Source organism: Crassostrea angulata, chromosome 4 (assembly GCF_025612915.1).
Source record: "Crassostrea angulata isolate pt1a10 chromosome 4, ASM2561291v2, whole genome shotgun sequence".
In the NCBI taxonomy this organism is placed as follows: Eukaryota; Metazoa; Mollusca; class Bivalvia; order Ostreida; family Ostreidae; genus Magallana; species Magallana angulata.
The window spans coordinates 17,612,939-17,636,054 of record NC_069114.1 but is presented as its reverse complement, the minus strand read 5'-3'; the positions used below and the strand labels follow the sequence as shown (position 1 = coordinate 17,636,054).

The 23,116-nt window shown below is 34.2% G+C and overlaps 1 protein-coding gene across 1 annotated transcript; it reads right to left on the bottom strand.

The window, feature by feature from the left end:
- Positions 1-1,124: 1,124 nt before the first annotated feature.
- On the bottom strand, positions 1,125-22,923 carry LOC128181151 (erythroid differentiation-related factor 1-like). Its single transcript, XM_052849443.1, has 21 exons — positions 22,438-22,923; positions 22,078-22,141; positions 21,527-21,655; positions 21,196-21,252; positions 20,807-20,886; positions 19,835-19,916; positions 19,412-19,533; positions 18,130-18,241; positions 17,457-17,604; positions 16,265-16,473; positions 15,256-15,381; positions 14,591-14,752; positions 13,760-14,096; positions 13,303-13,503; positions 12,472-12,693; positions 11,910-12,136; positions 9,167-9,322; positions 3,522-3,674; positions 2,752-2,899; positions 2,015-2,234; positions 1,125-1,376 (listed from the first exon to the last, which is right to left on the bottom strand). Exons 1-21 carry the CDS (start codon positions 22,854-22,856, stop codon positions 1,205-1,207), a joined length of 3,546 nt encoding a protein of 1,181 aa, XP_052705403.1. The 5' UTR covers positions 22,857-22,923; the 3' UTR covers positions 1,125-1,204.
- Positions 22,924-23,116: the final 193 nt, after the last annotated feature.

The following is a 23,116-nucleotide window of genomic DNA, read 5'->3' as shown; positions in this document are numbered from 1 at the left end:
TCAAATAAATAGTGAATTTCTCATCAATCTGCAAATGGGGTTTAAAAATCTATTTAAGGTAGAGTCCCTGAAACGTTCTACTTTCCCACTTGAACGGTGAGTGAACAGTGAACGCACACTGAGCGTTCGGTGAACGGAATTTGGTGAACGCTCTTGAATGGTGAACGATGAGCGAACGCAGAGCGTAGAGTGAACGGTGAACGCTAGAAGAACTCTTTGTGAACGCAAGATAAACGATTTATTCACAGTGCCTTGGGGGTTATCCTTGCATTGTATTTCGTCAGTTAATCAGGAAAAAATAGCTAATAAACTAAATGTACAGTGCTGCTATCGTGAAAGTTGACACAACAATCCTATCACATTCAATATCCTACAAAAAATATTTTAATAAGAAATTCATGTGAAAATTTTTGTTAAAACATCTAGGGCAGAAAAAATTAGACCCAGCCTCGTTAATTCATTTTGTACCCAGCCCCAAGACCCTAACCAGAGACATAATTGTGTCTCTGTCCTAACACAATTTAAGTTGTTCTAAAATCTTTAACCTGCCTCAGCATCTAGATAATTGATATCATTCTCCGTATCTGTAGCTACCTCTGTGATTCATTTAAATCGTTAAACCAACTATGTATGCTACAGAAACAGAATAAAGAAGTAAAACAAAATCACGTAAACCAGGGACGTATATACTAGTATATACGTCCCTGCGTAAACAGTGGTAAAATCTCCCATATGATGGACCCTTGCCCTTCAGACAAATGAATGTTAAGATGGATAGGTGGTTAATAATATGATACTTTTGGCAATAAACTAACATAAAGTAAAGTAAAAATCCAACTATTGTAGCTTTAAAATTTGATCATTTTCCGAAATCTTTTTTACAGAGCTCTTCATTAAAAGGAGATAAAAATAGGTTCAAAATGGCCACAACAATCAATACCTCATAACTGAAAGGTCTGGAAAGGTGACTGAATTGCAGAGCTAGGCCATTCAGTCACATTTTAGTAACCTTTCAGTCACTTTTCGGCTTCAACTAATTAGCAGAGCTTCATTCGGAGTTCATTTTTACTTTAAATTTTAATTCTCATGAACAATTAATCTGCATAACAAAACCAACTCAGTCATTAGTGGAATAGTAACCAGAGTTTTATCAGTTATGCATCAAAACAATAATTTTGCAGACAAATCATTCATAAACAAATAATCAAGTGAATTCCATCTCCTTTGGAAGTATATCTTGTGACATGGAGTGAAGATCCTCTAACACTTGGACAAGGTGACTCCATTTATCCATCACTGGTGAAGCTTTTGTAGCATTCTGGTTTTCCAAACTTTGTCTGTATAATGTTTTTATTTTCTGGACATCACTATGATTGCTAAAAAGAAAGAATTATGCAATAAAGAAAAGAATAATGCAATTAATTAATTGACAGTGCATGTAGATATTAAGGTGATATATGAGACATCTCCATATTGTGGCACACTTCCTATTAAAATCAAGGTTAATTTTATAATTTTTTTTACTAGAATTGTTACCTAACAGCGTAGTTCAATCGGTTAGAGCGTAAACTATGAATCTGTTAGTCAGGGGTTCAATCTCATTAGAGCTTTAATAATTTTTTTAATAAATTTTTTTATCAAATATTGTAAAATTTGAACATTCTAAAATTTTAGTCCAATATCAACTTACATTGTAAGAAAGTTCAACAATAAATTCAAAGGTCAAAACAGATGAAATTTTTCATAATTCAGATACATTATATAAATTAAAGTATATAGTTTGGTTGAGTTTGATCCAGTGGTTTTAGGAAAGTAGTAATAAATGTGAAAAGTTTACAGATGGATGGACAAATGGAAGGATATACGACGGAGAACATGCTCAGAAAAGTTCACTTGAAGTATTGGTTCAAGTGAGTTTATCTGATCACATGCCTTGCACTTCAACTGTAGCTGAATTTCTTTATATTTTTTTCTCCAAAGATGAATAGAAAAGTCAGAAAACTCATAAACTTACCTTGCTTTATTGGCCTTGAAATATTTCATCAACTGTAGCAGTATAAATTGTAGTCTCGACTCCAAAATATCCGTCAGACTCGCCCCTTCTGTTTTTACCTTGTCGCTGATATCCGGGTCCTCAAGCTGTTTGATCATGTGATTTAGAACACCTTTACACTCAAGCAGGCACCTGACAGCACATGCAAGGGTTTTCAACTGAGATTTGGTGTTAGTCTGACCTATACAACGGAGAAATCATTAAAATTCATAGTAGATAGTTCATGTCTTGTAAAAAAAGATTGTAATGTATTGAAAGGGGCAAGTTTTCATAGATTGTCAATTTTTCCCTGATAAGATCTATCATGCATAATGTATCTGAGCATGATTTACAACTTGTTCTGGATGTTAATTCATGGATTAAGGGGTATAGCCATGTAATCCTTGAGCCCCCACAAATGTCACTGATTCCACAATACTTGGATATCAATATAAAATTGTTCTATGTACATTTATCAAAAGTATATTTATTTTAACACTTAATATAATTTATCTGAAGATAAAAAGAACATGTCCTTGAATTTTACACTGCCTCACATAAAAAAAAACTTTTCATGCCAGACCTGTTAATTTTGATGAACAAATTCCATCAGCAACAAACTGACAGCCAACTACTCAAAACTCAAGGTCTCTAGCATGTTCTTTTTTATTTCAACTGTAAGATGTAGTATGTACACATAGCAATCCATGTTTACTGACCATTGAGAATGAATTCCCAGTAAGCTACCTGCTCCAGGAGTACTCTTAGTAGCTCTGTGTGGCACTCCAACACAGAGAAGAATGATACAGCCTTTCTATAGTGGGTCTCCATCAACTGCCTCAAGTACTTTTTCCTCTGGTCAGAGTTCTGCCAAAAAATACAAGCTCATTTTAAGAAATGTTAAATTGTTCCTGAGGTAAAAAAAAATATAAGCTTTATATAATCCCGGGTTCAAAAGATCTTCCTAATAATCTGAGTAAAATCAACTGTTCTGTTGCCTCACAGCTCTCAAACATCTGAAACTTGCTTAGAGGTCATGTCCAAATGACTTTTTAATATACCAATCAAACTGTGACTGACAAAATTTGAGATTATATTAGTATTTATTTAGGGTGACCATTTGGTCCCAGGAAAAGGTCTAGTTATGCAACGTGTACACAGCAGTGGGATTTCCTTTCTGCAGATATTCAAAAACTTCACTAAATATTAGCTTGGAATACATTGAACAATACAGGCAACTTGTTGTTTATGCAACTTCTCTTGATAGTACTTAAGAAAAGCAAATTTCGATTGGTCCAAATGATCATGACCTCATTTTTAAATACTTATTAGATTCTCTGGTTAATCGGATAAGACCTAATTACAAGTTGATTCTACTGCTCGAGAGCAGCAGTGTATCAAACCTAAACAGCTTAATCAGATTGGTCCTTTGCACCCGTCAACACTTTCAGTACTTTGATTTTTCGTTAGTTCAAACAAGTGGTGCTACCTGTTGGTTCCTGAGAGAGTTGTGATACAGCGAGGCCAGGCGGTGGTGGATGGTAGCTGCGCGGTACTGACACATCGGCTGTTTGGCAGATTTGATATCCACATTACAGTATTTTAGAGACTTCAACATGAGATCCACCACTTCTTTTTCCACCTAAAAGTATTTATTCAATATTTTTTTTTTCAAAACTACACTGGATTATATTTCTATATCTTATATTTAGCTATTGATAAATTCTCTTAATCGACAAATAAACACAATCTCTTTTTTCTGAAAGCTTGAATTTCATGCAGACATGCAACTATATTGTTTTTGTGCACAGAAAGAATAATTTAATATCACTGACATATTTTTGTGCAAAAGAAGAATAATTAAGTGTCATTGACAAAGGAAAAATACAGATCTAATATTAACAATAGCAAGTTTATTGACAGCAACTTTTTCACACTTCTTCCAAAGAGGGACAATTAATATGTTGTTTTCTAAATAGTCAAGAAATAGTTATTTTGATCGAAGGGAACTTTATAGGTCGGCATTGGAGATCTAAGTTTGTTTTTCAAGTTCTAACTTCAGCATGGTCTTACACATAAATAAAACCCTGTTGTATCCAATGGCAAAAATCATTATCAAACAAATAAAAGAATATTATTAAATCTTATTGGAAGACCTTTTTATCTCTAGTTTAACCAAAGTCAACTGAATGTTTAGGATATTGTTCCTTAAAACAGTCAAACCTCATTAGTATCTCGAACTAGATAGGATTGGTTAAAAACTTCAAGATATCCAAGTATTCAAGTTATCAAGGGAAAAATACTTAAAGTATAAGTAACAAATCACTTTGACATATCTATTGTATTCAAGATATCAGTGTTCGAGATACCGAGTTTAACTGTACATGCAGGTCAATGAATAACACAAATGTCATCGAAAATATCATAATATGAACAGGTGGAACAAAAATCTTAAAAATCATGTACATGCATATCAATTGATACTACGTAAATTTTCCATCATCAGACTAGGCTTAAGTAATTATATTTGACTGCCTATTTCAAAGGTATTATTGCTATATCATTGCTGTTCATCAACCCTTATAATAGAGTGCATGACCTAATATTGAACAGGTGCAAGACTCTGATAGAAAGTAATTTTTCCATGTTTTTCACAGCTTTCATGTTTCATGTGCCATGAATTTCACAATTTACATTCCTCTTACCATAGAGATGCTTCACACCAAAAATAGTGACAATTGGCTTTGTTGTTTACAAGAAGTTAAAAAACAATGTTAAATGACGGACGAAAACAGATAGCAATTAGTTTACTCAGGTGACCTAAACAAAAGCATAATTTAGATATTAAACAAAGATAATTATCACAAAAGGCTGAGGACAGACAAGCTCAAATTTTAAACAATTAAGAATTAAATATCAGTCATTAACTAGATCCATGCATGCAAAGTAAACAACAAAATACAAAAACAAGTGCATGTAATTACAAAGTCAAATTAAACTCTTAATTGGCTGTTTAAAATAGCTTCATCATAGTCTGGGTCTGTGTGCAACAAAATTTACATCAGAAGTGAAGCACAAAGTGAAATGACAAAATGGAAAACATAATAAACCTCTGAAAGAAGGCAATTTAAGCTAAACGCATGAAGCCTACAATATAGGTGAACATTGGCTGTTGCACAAAAGGAAAAATTAAGGAGGATTGGTGGTTTAAAAATTACTCATAAGATCTGTCATTGACAAACTTTTGTTGACTAGGGGAAAAAATCAAATATTTTATATGAATATGATAATATAATATCTACGTACAGAACTCTTTGTTTTATGGACGTAAATAGAGTCTAAAAATGGCCACAACCACCCAGTCCTTTTAAAATAAGATTGAACAAAGCTGCTTACTGGGAATGACCATTAGTTAAGGTGTACTTAATCAACAACTGGTACAGTACAATTGTATTTATAAGGACTATACACTTATGGAAGACAAAACTTTATATATTTAAACTTCAAGACAATAGAAAAGCTGGCAATGAAACAGCAAACTTGGATTTCTTAAGAAATAACAGCAATTTAAAAAGTTCACTGGGATATGAACTTGGTTGGTCACTACATCAAATCCTGTGAAGCCCAAAGGGCTTCTCAGAAGATTTGACCATGTACCAACCAAGTTCATATCCTGGTGAACTTTTTAACATTGCTGTTTTTTTACTTATATTTACATTTGAGAATGGCAAATTGTTCAGAATCAATAATGTAATGGTGTTTTTACGTTTACAATATTGCAACCATCAAGCGATAAGCGTGTGCGGTTATCATTGTAAAGTCACAGAAAAGTTCACACAGAATTAAATGTTTTCGCTATTCTATAGGTTCATTCGCAAATGAAAATATTTTTGTGTGGACAGTATCTATAATCCATTTGTCAACCCTGAACTGATGAAAACTACCGATCAAGCGAAATGATAATACCAAACAAGAGGCCCATGGGCCACATCGCTCACCTGAACAGCAGTTCCTTGTAACATTACATTTCGTAGCATATGCTTTTTCTATTTTAAACATTGAACCCCTTTCTGGGGACCCAGTTATGGTCCGAGGTTTATGGTTGGCTTGAACAACATAAACAGTAACATAGGAATGAAAATGTGTAGCACTGCGGTAGGACCGCACGTACACAACCTGAAAAACTGAACGTAGCAGAGTTCCACTTCAAGAGAAATAACTCTCAGACTGTACAGAACATCAAGAAAGATAACTCTTGGTTCCACTACATTAGAGTTTACACAATTTGAGGATCCTTGCATAATAATCTCACAAACTGTAGCATTATAGTTCTCGAGAAAAAACTTTTTAAAAACATTTTCAATATATCTCTCTATGTTAAACTTTGAACCCCTCTTGGGGCCACAGTATTAGTCCAAGGCTAAAGTTTTAATTATTTGGAATCTACATTATTTAAGGATGCTTGCATAGCTATCTCACAAGATGAAGCATTATAGTTCCCTAGAAAAAGATTTTTCAGCATTTTCCCTATATATTTCTATGCTAAACTTTGAACACCTCTTGGGGCCCCAGTATTAAATTGAGGTCACAGCTTTTATAATTTCGAATCTACACTATTTGAGGGTGCTTACGTAGTTATCTGACAAATTGATGCATTGTAGTTCTCGAAAAGAAGATTTTTAAACATTTTCCATATATACCGGTACTTCTACATTTAACTTTAAACCCATCTTGGGTCCCTAGTATTAGTCCAGGGGTCACTATTTTAAAACTGTCGAACCTTCATTATCCAAGGTTGTATGCATGATAGTAATCTCACAAACTGAGGCATTGTAGTTCTCGAGAAGAAGATATTTTAACGTTACCTTTATATTTCTATAATAAACTTTGACCCCATCTTGGGGCCCCAGTATTGGTCCGGGGGTCACGATTTTACCAATTAGGAATCTACATGAGCGAAGGCATAGAAATTCCACAAACTAAAACATTGTAGTTCTTGAGAAGAAAATTTTTATACTTTTCCTTTATGTTTTTTAAAATGTTTAAATTTTGAACCCCTCTTGGTGCCCATCAATTGTCCGGGAGTTACAATTTTTTGAATCTACATTATTTAAGGATGTACATGTATGCATAGTAATATTCCCAACAGTTGCACTCTAGTTCTTGAGAAGAAGATTTTAAAACATTTTCCTATATATGTTAAAATCTAAACCCCTACTGGGGCCCCACTTTTTGTTCAGGGGTCACGATTTTTACAATCTTCACTATATATACAACCGTTTGTGTATGTATTGGCATTTTTGGTGAAGTGGTTTTTGAGAAGAAAATTTTTAAACATTTTTCATATGTAGTTCTATGTTAAACTTTGAACCCCGCCTGGGGCTGCAGTTTTGATTTGAGGGTCACGATTTCTACAATTTAGAATCTTCATTATACATACAAGCTTTTGTGTAAATATTGGCATTTCTGGTGCAGTGGTTCTTGAGAAGAAGATTTTTCAAACATTTTCCTAAGATATATCTATGTTAAACTTTGAACCCCGCCTGGGGCCCCAGTTTTGGTCCGAGGGTCACGATTGTTATAATTTAGAATCTTCACTATATATACAAGCTTTTGTGTAAATATTGGCATTTCTGGTGTAGTGGTTCTTAATTGAGAAGAAGATTTTTTAAACATTTTCCTAAGGTATATCTATGTTAAATTTGAACCCCGCCTGGGGCCCCAGTTTTGGTCCGAGGGTCACGATTTTTACAATTTAGAATCTTCACTATGTATATAAGCTTATGTGTAAATATTGGCATTTCTGGTGCAGTGGTTCTTGAGAAGAAGATTTTTTAAAAATTTTCCAATGTATTTCTATGTTAAACTTTGAACCCTGCCTGGGGCCCCAGTTTTGGTCCGAGGGTCACGATTTTTACAATTTAGAATCTTCACTATATTTACAAGTTTTTGTGTAAATATTGGCATTTCTGGTGCAGTGGTTCTTGAGAAGAAGATTTTTAAAACATTTTCCTATGTATTTCTATGTTAAACTTTGAACCCCGCCTGGGGCCCCAGTTTTGGTCCGAGGGTCACGATTTTTACAATTTAGAATCTTCACTATATATACAAGCTTTTGTGTAAATATTGGCATTTCTGGTGCAGTGGTTCTTGAGAAGAAGATTTTTAAAACATTTTCCTATGTATTTCTATGTTAAACTTTGAACCCCGCCTGGGGCCCCAGTTTTGGTCCGAGGGTCACGATTTTTACAATTTAGAATCTTCACTATATATTCAAGCTTTTGTGTAAATATTGGCATTTCTGGTGCAGTGGTTCTTGAGAAGAAGATTTTTAAAGACATGCACCCTATACTTACTGTTTCGCAATTATCTCCCTTTTGAAAAGGGCTGCGCCCTTTATTTTTACAATTTATAACCCCCTTTCCATAAGGATGCTTTGTACCAAATTTGGTTAAATTTGGCCCAGTGGTTTTTGAGAAGAAGTTGAAAATGTGAAAAGTTTACAGACAGACGGACAGACAGACAGACGGACGGACGGACGACGGACAACGGGTGATCAGAAAAGCTCACTTGAACCTTCGGTTCAGGTGAGCTAAAAATGATAAGTTAAACAGCTGGTACTATTTTCAAATATTATAAAAATTCAAATCCAAAGTTTTTCATATTATAGGGCTAGCCTTTTGGCACCTGCCCGTCAACCCCCCCCCCCCCCCGCGCCAACACGATCATCAGCCATTTGCACCAGTTTAATAATCGGATTTTTCCTAAAAAAAACCTTGATTCAAAATTTAGTAGGATAAATTAAATTCCTGTAGATGCACTTGATGCACAAATTAAAATATGAGGTTGATCTTCGAACTTTGCATCCAGCGTATTTTCCATAGTTTCCCCACAGATGAACTTACCTGCGCGCATTGGAATACATGCACAACACAATGTTTTCCTTCAGCTGTTAATAACACTAACTATGACAAATAAACAATTTGACATTTATTTTTTACATAAAAACTATTTACATTTATTTTTTACATAAAAACTATTTGCACATAACATATCTGACGCACATTAAACATGTGATCGCTGTTGTTTAATTGTGATAATTATACAAGGACAAAAGGAGAAATAAGGGTTCACCTTGTCTTGGGAATACTGCTGAAGTGGAGCGTAGTCCTGTAGAAGGGTGGCCATGTTGAAGAGACATGTTGACATTTCCCAGCACACGGACTCCCAGATTTCTGTGAACTGATGGCTGTTGAGCTGTATTAATGCCTTGTTGTAGCATTCTATAGCCTTAAATAACACACGCATTATATTATTTCATTAAAGCAATTAGCAACATTTTAATAAACGGCATGCCAATTAGGCTAGGGCAAATGTAAGTCATGATGCAAAGATGTTGATTATAGCTAGTACATGTATATGTGTAACAGAGACACCTATTGCCTCTGCTGGTGTTTGAACCTGGGTCCTCTGGCATGCCAGTCCAGCACTCTACCGATCGAACTAAATGCCATATACCTGACTCTACCACATATGTACGTTTACTTAAGTTTGCAGTTTTACTTTCTTTCTTTTTATTTTAATAAGTTTTGATGGGGAGCAAAATCATTGTGTTAAGGAGGCTGCATGGTCAACAAATTACCCATCACCAGAAATTTTAAATACAGCAAGATATTTTTTACAATACATTATTGTATTAACTAATAATTAAGTAAAGAAAAATTCGAAATATTTTAGATTTAAAATGTTAGATATTTTTTACAATACATTACAATTAAGCAAAGAAAAATTCGAAATATTTTAGATTTAAAACGTTAGATTTCTATCCATTTATATTTTTATACAATGTCATGCATATTGAGCACTTTATCACAAAGACATAAGTATATGTATGTCTAAAAATGGGCATTCAATAAAGTAGACATGGACAGGAAACGAATATGTCAGAATAATTTAGTGTTAATTTAAGAAGTTACACAACCTACTTAATATTAATAATATAATGAACTAAAGTATGATACTATTAAAAGTTATCCAGGTCCAATCAAAGGTGTACGGGGATTTACGCCGCAGGCCTCAGGGTGTATGGAATACAACCCGGGGTAAATTCCTATACATCCTTGATAAATGGACCTGGATAACGAATTTATTTCATAGGTTTTACAAAATTAAGATTATATTGTTTTACCAGTAAAATAAGATTGATACAAAGAACCAAATATTAATAATTGAATTGTGCTGAAAATCCTTTATTCATACTAATAGCTAGAATATTAAATAGGGATTTTGACAAAACATTTTTTCATTTACTTCATTTAAGGAGGCCGATTTGGGGTTTTTTGCCGAAAAACTACAATCGCAAAACTCTTTATTTTTAAACCATATGTTATTTAAACCATCTCTAGTTTATTTGCGAAGGTTCATGAAAATCGACCGTCTGGTTCTTTTTAGGGACCATTTCAAAATAGAGGTACATTTACTATAGGAATATATAGGAAACTGTCATTTTCCGCACATCAAAGCTGTTTAAAAAAATACTACAATAGCTTTTTTTCTCAAATTGTTATATATGATTAGTAATATCATTTCCTACCTTATATGTAAAAAACACAAAATTCTACCGCCTGGTTTTTAGTGGGGGCCATCTCAAAATATCAAAATGCACCAAATTTTGCTATATATTTGGATCATCACGAATGATGATTGGTATAATGGATTCATTATATGTAAAAAACAAAATTCTACCGTCTGGTTTTTAGTGGGGGCCATCTCAAAATATCAAAATGCACCAAATTTTGCTATATATTTGGATCATCACGATTGATGATTGGTATAATGGATTCATTCCAAAAATGAGGAAAATGACCTTGAGGATAGCATCATTCTGTATATAAAATTTCAACAGCATACAATTTTTACTTTTTCTTTTTATGTAATTTCTTATAACGTACTCCTACAAAGCTTCATTTTATCATAATGTCATAAAAGCGCAATGGCAATACTCGCCTACCGCACAACGTAAAAATCGTGTTAAAAAGAAAAATTTCCTTTAAAAATCTTAATATTTTATCTGTATTTCGTTTATTGTGTTCGATTTTATAAATGATATCGAAAAAAATTCATAAGAAGTATAAATCAACTGTATTTTATTAGAATGCGCAAAAACATGCGCAATGCAAACTAAAGTCGGCCTCCTTAAGGATACATTATTTTGACCAAAGATGTAAACAAGAGGTGCATTATGACATCACATTTTAATTACATCCGGCTTCAGCAGGTGTTTCACGTCCGGCTGGTTAACCAATCAGATCTCACATTATAAGCAACATCAGAAAAAATCTATGTTTCAGTGTTTTCATTTATTAATAAATGCCCCTCGCCAAGAGACATCAGATTTGCAAAGTGTTACCCTGTAAGGTCATACCGGGAAGTTTAAAGGTCAATAATATTTACGGTGTTTTACCTATATAAATTTTCTGAGAAAATACTTATTTTTGTGTTTAAAAAGAAATTATCAAATTATTCTATCAAAAATTAATGATCAACTAAGAAATGATAATGATCTTGTAAAAATTACAATAAATCAAGTTTATTGCAAAAGGAAATGTTAAATTGAAAGAGATAATAAGATTTATTTTGAATAGAATACAGAATATTTCCAATGGAGAAGGGAGGTAACCAATTTCTGTTCTTGTTGATTCTGGTTTTTTAATGACGGGAAACAAATTACATTAATAAAAGTTTACTGAGGAAATAAATCATAATATTTGTAACCAAAAAATATGATGATTAATAAAATGATTGATTTCTCTATTCAATTTCATAATTTTGTTTGGTTATTTTTTGACCACCCAGCCTACTTAATAATTTTCCAGACCTCTTTATAATAGTGGCGCTCCGCGTCGGTGAACTGGGGTTGATCCTGTAACATCGTGTTCTGGGTGCATATCTGGGCGTGTAGCCGCATCAGCCTCCCCTTGTTCATGTAGAGCAGGGCGGTGTTAGCCTTGTCAGCCACGCCTTCAAACAAGGCCACACCCTCCTTCAGGGAAGACAGAGACTTCTCACAGAGGAGTCTGGTCTCCTTGGACGGGTAGGGAGGTTCTATACAGAGAGAAGATGAACGAGATTGGAATATATCAATATTGTTATATAAATGTAAACACATGTATCTTGTATTCTGTGTGTGTTTTATTAAAATACAATCTATCAAATATTAGACTTGTAAAATTGCTCCTCTAAGATTGTAGTCCATGGTCAGTCTAATGAAAAAATAAACCTGACAGTTTAAATTGCTCCTCTACAATACAATTATGGCTTTTCATAGAGAAGCAATTTTTTCATCATGAAAAAAAACCCTGATAAAATGTTATCTTAATTTTTGGCAATAAAATAATCTGTCAGTTTTTTGGTTTTTTTTATTATCACACACATCCTACCATCATTCTGGAGACACGCCTGGGCTTTGTTCATGTACCATACACCCAGCTCATTCTTGATGTTGGCCAAGCGTTTTTTCAGAGAGCTTCTCATTTCCGATTTGTTGTCCTCCGTTGTAGATTCCACTGCTCTGAGGCCCTCTTCATAGCACCGACAGCATTGGTTCAAACAGAATTCAATGTCTGACTCTCCTATTTTTGTCTCAAATATCCATTCATATTCTAGAATGAAATACATTTACATGTCCATACACCAGTTTTATTGGTAAAAAGAAAGATAAATCTTATATGAAATTCAGGACCATTGAGATTATATATCACAATCACTGCATCCATGAAAAATCCACAGATTTAAATTGTGGATATTGAGATAAGAATAATAATCTGTAATTTTCATTGATTGAAGAATACAATTGTGGTTTTATAAACTCACAAAGTAACAATTAAAAAACAGCAAATGCACAGGCAAGATATACAGTCTGTATTCTAGTACCACTACTAAAATAATTTAACAATTGAGTTTAATCTCATCCCCCCCCCCCTACATTGACATGCCCTTAGCATGGACTAGCCCTTAAACAGATATCACTTACCAAAACTGTCTAACACACCCTTACACAGATATCACTTACCAAAACTGTCTAACACACCCTTACACAGATATCACTTACCAAAGCTGTTTATCTCCCTGCATAACCACACCCTTAGACAGATATCACCTATCAAAGCTCTTTATCTCCCTGCATAAACACATTCTTCGATAGATATCGCCTATCAAAGCTGTCTATCTCCCGGCCTGCATAAACACGCCCTTAGACAGATATCACTTACCAAAGCTGTCTATCTCCCTAGACACACTCTGTGACAGATTGAGCTGGTCCTCGGTCAGGTTAGACAACTCCTCAGCGATGCTGTCCCTGTGTAGGTTCCGGTGGATACACAGGAAGAGTACATCCCCGGCCAGACTCAGCAGCACACACAGCAGCTGGCTGTTCTCTGTGGCTTTCTCCGGCAGCAAGATCTTCATGGCGGCTGTAAACAGAAAACAAGGTTTATCAAATAAGTATAATCAAATAGCATTTTTAAAAGCTTTTTTTTATTAAACTCTCAAAAACTGCAAAGATATAGTAAGAGTATTTTCATCTGTGACAACTTTATTTTGCAACCCGTTTGTTATAAAATGGTTGGCAAAGAGAAAAGTTCATGATATCATGTCTAAGCTACAACATTCCTTATAAAGGATAACCACTAAGTAAACTCTACCTGTCCCAAATGCAACAATACTGACCATAGCACTGTAAGGATATCCTCAGTAGACAGAGACTCTTCCCCGGCTGGTTTTCTAGAGCAGAACTCCTGGCCAGTGTGTAAAGAGCAATGGCCGCTTTCTTCAGAAGGAGAACTTTCAGGGTGCGGTGCCAAGTGACCGAAGTCTCCGCCTCCACCACCGATTGGTCCTTGTCATGGAGGGGTGGTTCCTTATCATTGTGGGGAGGGGCTGATTTCTTAAGGGGTTCGTAGTGTAGGGGAATGGCCGTGTTTTTGTTACAGGTGGCCTGCTCCTCAACAATGTTCTTCTTTTTCAGGATTTGTAAGGTGAAGTCTTTATCAAGACACATTAAGCCCTGCAAAAATAAGCAAGTACTCCAAGCAAAGGTCCCATTTATCAAACATAAGAAACAGATTATTGCTGGATTTATGCAGCTTAGATGTTACTGTGGTTTCATCAATATTCAATCATTGAATGTATATCTGTAAAGTATGTTTCAGTCTAAAAGTGTATTTTCCTTATTTCACTTGAGTACTTAATTTTGCTATTCAACCATTTACCATAAGACTATAAAATTGAGAATGCCAAATTTTTATTATAGTTTCATTTAGTTTACATCTGCTTGAAAAATAAAAGCAAAATTTCAAAATCTGATCTGCAGGATTTTTGTGGATATTAATTCCTCTTGTTTCATTTGGAATCCATAGTACCCATGAAGTACGTTTTTGTTTTTACCTGTGAGGTGTGTTTAAGCGTATATCTGTGAGGTACATGTATGTTTGAGTGTATCTATCTGAGTGGTATGTTTGAGTGTATACGTATACCTATGAAGTATGTTTTAGTATTTACCTGTGAGGTGTGTTTGACAGCATCAAGACACTTCTGTGTGACGTCAGTAACTGCGGGTTTACATTTACTCGGGATCTGCTGTTTTCTGTAACCATTCTGTTTACACAACGTCTTTACTGTTACTGATGTAAACTGATCTTCCTCCAGGTCTGAGTTCTCTGACTGTAAAAAATTATAAATTTAAGAATCAAAGTCCAAAAAATTGCCAAATGTCACTTACATAAACTGTTTATATCTTAGATCTAAGTGAAGGTTAACATTATAGTAATGTTTTTCTGTCATTTACTACAAGCAAAGGAAAACCAGGACAATGATAACCTTGACCTGTGTTCACTGTCTACAGTGTAGAGAAAGGTGCTAGCTTGTTCCATTACTCAATACAAAACAGATTTTTGTGTAAACATCTGCCAAGTAAAACTACAAGAAATTTTACTGACAATCTGTTATTTACCAAGAGAATGGAAGCGATTTAACTAATAACCTGGTATTTACTAAAGGCATGGGGATGACAGGAAACTCATAAACTGTTGCATGATGGTATTAAATTAAGGATGAATTTGACTTGCATCTGACATGTTATGTATAAAATATTGTTTGTTGTCTGCAGTGTAGTGCAGATGACCTTGAATGACCTGTCCATTTCAGTGTAAATAACCTTGACCTACCTGTGTAGAGTGAGGATTGGCGTCATCCTCATCAGAATCCTTGTCGGGGCTGTCTGTCCAGTCGTCTTTAATCATACCGTCTGGTACCATGACATCAGACAGGAGAAAGTGGGCCGAGGTACAGATCTAACAGGAAAAAAGACACAAATTCTCCAGATGTTAGAGCCAAGTCAATTAAATCAATCACATCTTTATATGCCATAGCATTTTCAAATTTCAAAAACAGAACTTTAAAAGATTAATGTCTATACAATTTTCACATACCGTCGACTAGACAAATATTCTCTTAATTAGCCTTTTAAAATGTGCCCACTCTCTGAATGCCATAGCATTTTCAAATTTCAAAACTGAACTTCAAAAGATAAAAACTGTCAACTAGACACATATGATCTTAACCAGCATTTTAAAATGTTTAATAAAGAATTTTCTGAGGACAAATGTCTACTGGCTAACAAATTTTGTCATCATGGTAAATATAGCCTTCACGTTAGTTAAGTATGTATATAACTTTTTTTTCAGCAGGTGCAATTTTTTGCTATTTAAAATTGATTCAAAGACACAATGTAGGTACAATTGTTTTTTTTAGATTTAATTTTTTATGTTGATGAAAACTGAAACATTACTAATTTTTTTTTCTGCAATTGAATCTTAGTGTTTGAAATGAAGCCTCATAATTCCCCATGAAATAGCACCCAGCAGAAAAATACAGATATACATTGTACATTTTGTCAAAACACAAGACACATGCATCACAAAATCACTTCTCTATATATGTCCAATTAAGGTTTACTGTACTTAATTCATGTTTCTCGCAAACGAGAATTTTAGAAATATGGCAGCATTTAGTGAAAAATTAAAAATCATGAACAAATTTTCATTTCCTGTGAATTTTGGTGTCCCACCTGGATTTTGTGAATGGGGTAAAAAAAAAAAAAAAACAGTACATTTTGTGTACTGCTGATACGTATCACATGTATGCTGTAATATGTCTCGCAATGGTTATACAAACCTGTGAGTGTTTCTCTTCATCCAATAGAAGCAGACAATTCTCCAGCAGGATGCGGATCTTCCGCCGACTCTTGTTTCCGTTGTTCCACATGTTACGAGCCACGCGGTACAGGAGACGCCCCAGTGGCACAGTGAAGGGATTTCCCTGGTCCTCTTGAGCATCCTCTAACGAGGTCAGATCGTACAATTTCACGATGTCATCATCCACACCTGCAATGATGACATATGTTGATGATAATCTTAATACATGTACAAGTGAAAAGCTGTCAATGTGACAGCAAACCGGGTTTTCTTTTATGTGAACTGTATCCATAATCCATGTCAACCCTGAATTGATAAACACTTCATGTAGTGAAATGGAGTACCCTACATGCAATATTCTGCCAAAAAATGACTAAGTTCAAAAGCTGGTATTTTTTTCATAAATTATCAGAAATCAAAATCCTAGCAATATGCACACCTCTGATATATGTACAATTGATCTGCAAAAGAACAACTCCCTATCTTGAAAACTGTAGGAGGAGTTATCCGTACAATGAGGGTACCCTTTTGGCAGCCGCCCGCCTGCCATTTTCATCATTTTAATAACCAGATTTTTCCTCTGGAAAACCCAGTTAAAAATTCAGATCAGTTGATATGCTCACATATAATTGCTATATAAAGTGAGCAGATCAAAGGATCTTATTATTTTAATCTGATTTTGCCAATACAGTTTTGCTTGTTGTTTTATCATTAAGATGAATTCTATTTTCCAGTATAATTCTAGAAATTTGCAATTCTGAAGTAAAGGGAATCAGTACCAACAGCACATCAACAATTTTTTTTAAAACCTTCCCAAACAAATAATTAAACCCTCTAACCCCTCAACAAAAATAATTTCTAGTGGAAATATTTTAAATTCTGATTCTCCCCTCAACAGAACATGTAAAAATTTGGATAAAACTGAAATAGGGTACCCTACATGCTAAAAAATCCCAAAATTTTATCTGTGAAACAAAAATCAATTCACAGATGATTTAAGGAAGAGACCTATTTTGTACAGCTAGTATGTGTGGCCCTCTTTAGTTGCTTAAAAGAATCTTGTTATAGAAAAATCAATTTCTTCATGGTATGGTAAATATATGTTTACGGTTATCTGGATAAACTTAAAAGTTGCATTAATTTGTAATAATTAACTGATTTAAAGAGCAGACCTTTGTACAGCCAGTATGTGTGGCCCTCTTTGGTGGCGTTGGATTTAAGGAAGGATAGGATGTTGCAGGCAATGTCTGTCACCATGTTCGGGTCAAACTGAGAGTTTCTCATGTTAGGGATATCCTCGGTCTTAATCTGCTCATATTTCTGCAATGAGCAGGAAAACACAATCAGCTAACCTATTGATTGATAAAGTTCTCTATAAAAAATGTGTAATTGTTTGAATAATTACTTTGTCTTAATCTGCTCATGTATGTATGTATTTCTAATCAACTGATTAATAAAGTTCTCTGAAGATATATAAATATGTAACATTGCTTGATTACGATTAAAATAGAGCTTGATAAAGATTATTTTTCTCATCCAAGTATCCTGTCTAAAAAGTGATTGGTTTTATATCATACAGGTATCTTATGATCCTGATTTTACTTAGAAGTTAGCTGAACAAGAAAGGTAAATGTAAGTTCATCTTAAATTAACAAACTCAATGTTTGGATTTACTACAAATAAATGGTGGCCAATTTTTGTAGAATGATAGTCGTTTATAGTTTTGCAGATAACTAAATCAAGATCTTCATTGGTTGAGGATGTAAATTCATGGATGATGGCTACCTACAAATTCTACAAAAATTAAGCCACCCTGAATATTGAAGATACATGTAGCACATATACCTGAACAATTCCATCCACATGGAAGCACATGGCCACTTCCGGAACGTTACACATCAAGTTATCAAGCCAGTAATCCAGCCCAGTCAGGACGTTGATAGGAGTATTCATGTCCCTGCAGATAAAACAAACCGTCAAATAAATGTATAAAGTACAATATTAATTGCCAATATCATTAAACTGCATGTCTATCATTACTTGCCATAATACCTGTAGATATATACAATCTATATGTATAAAAGGAAGAGAGTAGGGGTCATAATGAATGTATTACTTTAAAACATCAACTGATCAAATAATTTACTTGAAAGGACAAACTATATGCAGAGTTACTTTCATCTTAATCTTAAATTCATCCAAATTAAGACAAATAACTCAGATTACTTCATCTCTTTTATACTTGCAGGGAGCTCTAATCTTTTTTAAATTCCTTGAAAATGAGACTGTCACTTTAGATAGACAACTGTTCTGCAAGTAAACTGTATATTCCTCATTATATGCAAATACTTAATTCCAAGATTCCAACATTTTGTATCAAATTTTGAGACTATAAAATTGTGAGCACTACACTGTTGTTGTGATCTAATACAGTTTACAACTTTCAGAAAAATAAAAACAAGATTTTGAAATCCACAAAGGATACAGTACCGATCAGACCCAATCTAACACCAGAGTAAACCCCAACTAAACCCTGGGTTTACTTTTGGGGTTTACTTTGGGTTTACTATGGGTTTACTATGGGTTTACTTTTTGTAAATTTGGGTCCACTCAGGGTTTACTTTGGGTTTACTTGGAAACTGCTTTTTTGGTCAACTGCGCGCACTGAAGTGTGAAACAGACCCGTAATTTATCTTACAATCCTTCTGCCTGTAATTCCTACCCCTTGTGTATTCCGAATACACAGTTAGCATCTGTTTTCAGGGGTGTATTTCTGATCGGGGTTTACTCTCTGTGTCCACTCTGGGTTTACTTTGGGTTTACTCTGGGTCCACTCTAGTAAACCCGAAGTAAACCCAGAAAGTAAACCCAGGGTTTAGTTGGGGTTTACTTTCTGTTAGGTTGGGTCTGATCGATACTGTATTTCTAGCAATTTTGTACAAAAACTGATTTCTCACATTTCATCAGTAGTTTACAGTACTGTAAACATTTGGCTGTGCGTAACGGCTAATTTGTTGAAAATTCATTTTCTGCTAATACTTGTACAATGTATAAGCTAAATTTAGTTTAAAGTATTCTGATAAGATATTATACAGCTTTTAATTAAGTGTGATTACAGTATTCTGACCTGAGTCTCAGACTAACACATGGGTAGTTGGCGCCTCTGCTGAAGATGGGTAGGTCTGTTCCAATCAGCATCTGAATGTTCTCAAAGGTCCAGATCAGTTCTCTGTGCTGACCACAGATGTCCTATAGAAATTATGGAAAAAACAACAAAATCCATAAAATCTCTAATCATAAAAGTCATTTGAAAAAAGACAGAAAATACAGAAATAGAATACATTTATGACAAAAGACAGACAAGCATTTTTTTAATGTCATTTCTTTGTACCCAGAAGTTCAAATAATTGTAGTAAAGTTCTCCAAACTAATTTTAAGTACAAAATTTTACATGTATTTTTGAAAAAAAAAGAACACTAAGTATTAATGCAATCAGTATTATGATTTAGATCAAGCATGTTTGTTGGTATACATGTAACTGTATGTTTACCTCTGAGAAATCTTGTTCACTAACATCCCTGTTTAAACAGGTCACAGGCAGAGATTCTCCAGAGTTCTGAGCTTCTTGCATGCTAAAACAAAAAACGACCACCTCTTAATTACATTGCTTATGTGTCTGAAATTCCATACAACTAATTTCTGCCACTTTACAATTTCACATCAGACTCTTTATTGTTATTGTGTGATGGTGAGGAAGATATGAAGTTTTCCCCATCTTAAAATCGTATTTCTCTTTAGCATCGCCTGAGGGAAATATGGGGGAATACTTGTAAATCTTAATATTTATCTCTCAAACCTTTATGCAACTAATATATTATGTTTATTTTAATTTTTTCTTCACTAGAATTATCAAATAACAGTAAAACTCGTTGAGTATGAACACGGATATAGCAAATTCTCGGATTTAGCGAAGCTTTTTGGAGTCCCTGGTCAATTTTTTAAAAATCTTTGCAAAATTTTACAGTTATAACGAATTCGGATATCACGAATTTACGGATATAGCGAACTGATTTTGAGTCCCTTAGAGGTGAATAATAACAAAATTGAACACTTTTATAACAACATATCTTACAGTTTGAAAAGTTTTAAATGCCATTTAACATAATAGTTTAAATGAATTTATTTTCATATAAAATTTTCAATGCACAATCCGATTGTTGAAAGTATCAATGTTATGTATTTTTATTCTAAGCCTCAAATAGCAAAAATTATAGTCTGGTGAAAGAAAACATGTATATAGCAAATTCACTATTGTTATTTTTACGAATTAGTTATACTGCTATAACGAATTATGGATATAACGAAGTAAATTATTTGGTCCCTAGGACTTCGCTATAACAGAGTTTCACTGTACCATGTTTTGGCAGCAAAAAATAATTCTCAAAAATACAGCTCATACTGCTTTAAATGATAAACTCTCTTCTTTAAACTTCTCCATTGATAACAACAGCGTGCTTTATACCTTCTGTAGAGAAATTTCGAAAGCATGTTTTTATTCTGAAGATGATCTCTGCTCTTCTTTTTCTTTGGAACACATTTCACCTGAAAAAGAGAATCATTTAAATTCAATGTTTTTATTAAGAGCTAGTGTATAAAAAAAGATGGAGCAATATTTATGACAGTAGATTCCTAAATATATGCAAGAAATTAATATCTGCATAAAATCACAAGAAAAATCTCAATATTACTTATCAAACAGTTGTTAAATTAATGAGATCGTAATAAAAGTTAGTCATTTCAAAGTTTATATGTTTGGTAATGGATACAAAACAGAAGAATTCCTGAAGAAAGTACTCACGTAAAATTAGCAATATGCGGTCAATTCACAAAATTATCAAAATGTATACATACCTGCATATCTTTTTTCACAGACTCCAGGTAGAATTCTCTCAACCACTTCCAGTCATCCTACAGTGGCACAAATACATAAGGATTTCTATTGTATTGCCCCCCCCCCCCATCCCCACCCTGAATATTAATTAAACTGGTGACTATAAAATAAAATGGAATTTCTGCATTTGCTGAGTGGTTTGATACCACAACATCTTTCTTCTTTGTTCACCCCTAACATGCAAGTAAAGTATTGTTATGCAATAATCAAGGATACAAACATGCATTATATAGTGAAGGTTATATGAAATATGTAGTAAATTAACATCCTCAATCTTCATGATACACTTACATTTTGCTTTCTCAGTAGATTTTTGTGGATGTCAAAGTCGTCAATCAAGAGGGAGTTGTCAACCTTATGAACCATCATACTGATCTGAGACTTTGAAGAAAATGGCATCTTCAACAACTTCTTGATATTCTAGATGTGAAGAAAAGGATTAAAGACATTATATCAATAAACACATGATAAACATGTCTCAAGACTCACTTTACCATATACTTTCCCACTTCCTATCTTGAACACTATCACACGTTACGTATTGCCCCAAAACCAAATCAGAGATTACAGACTGAAGTTAAATTTAAATATTATAGGATCTGATATTATTGCAATCTTGCAAGCAAGCTCTTATGGCCAAAAAGAACTAAAGCTATACACTTGTCAAGAAAAAATTTTGACTGCATTCTTGGATGGGGGCTGGGTGACAATGATTTGAGTTATCTGTGGTTCCTGCCGCCCCCCCCCCCCCCCCCCCCCAATGGGCACACCATGAACAAAATAATACAAAGTGTATGTGGAATCAAGTCATTCAAAGAAGAGATATAATTAATGTACGGTACCTTAGCTTGTGAGATAACATCAACCTCTCCTGTGAGTTCCAGTGCATTGTTTGCCATGGAAAAACTGAAAAAGGAGATTTCTAGACTGTTTTATGAAATGAAATTTTAATCCGTCACAAAAATGTACATGAATACATGCAAAGCTTTAATTTCAAGAAAAGGTATATAGAGATAAAGATATTTTATACACTCTATTTTATATCATGGCTAAACCGCCACTGATACAAAAGGTAAAAATATACTGTTCATTAATAATCGTAATATTGGTTCATTAAAAAATACATATATATAGGTTTGTAAGAGAGGGAACCCTATGAAGATGGAGCACAAGTGCAAAAAAAATATAGCTTTCCCTTGTACCTGGAGACAGACTTTGGCCAAAAGAACTGTCTACCCTGTTGTCGTTGCTGAGGGGGTCGTCTCCTTAACCAGTTGGGTGGGGGTTTGTTCAAGTCAGTGTGGGGCTGAAGCAAAGTCATCAGGGGAGAGAAATCAAGGGTTGGCCCCTTCACAATAGACATCTCCCGTTTGAGCTGGCGATGTGGGTTCCCCGCCAGACTGCTTCTGTGTCTGACAAGAGACTGTTCCTTAACAGTTGGGGAGGATTCTGAGTTTTCATTGCTTATTGGCGACTGGGACCGAGACACATAGTGGGATGAGCAGGCGTTATTACTGTCAGAACTTGTGGTTGCAACATCTTTTGAGCTTAAAACTGATGCACATTGATACATTGCCTCCGTTGGATCCATAGCAATCTCTGCGCCAAAAATTTTAAACATATATACTTTGTTTTGATTACGACTGTTTCAAGACGGTTTCCAGAATATTCATTCCTTAAATCGAAAGTAAAACTTACTAACTTGTTAACTTGAACAAGTTTGAGTCTTAAGACTACAAAATTAGAAAATATCTATCAAAACTTGTGGAAAAAAGGTGAATATATTAAAACATATATACATAAAACTATTTCTCTGAAACAGAAACAATAAAATGGCAGATTTATCACTAAATTACCATGTTTCTCTAAAGTCGAATATTT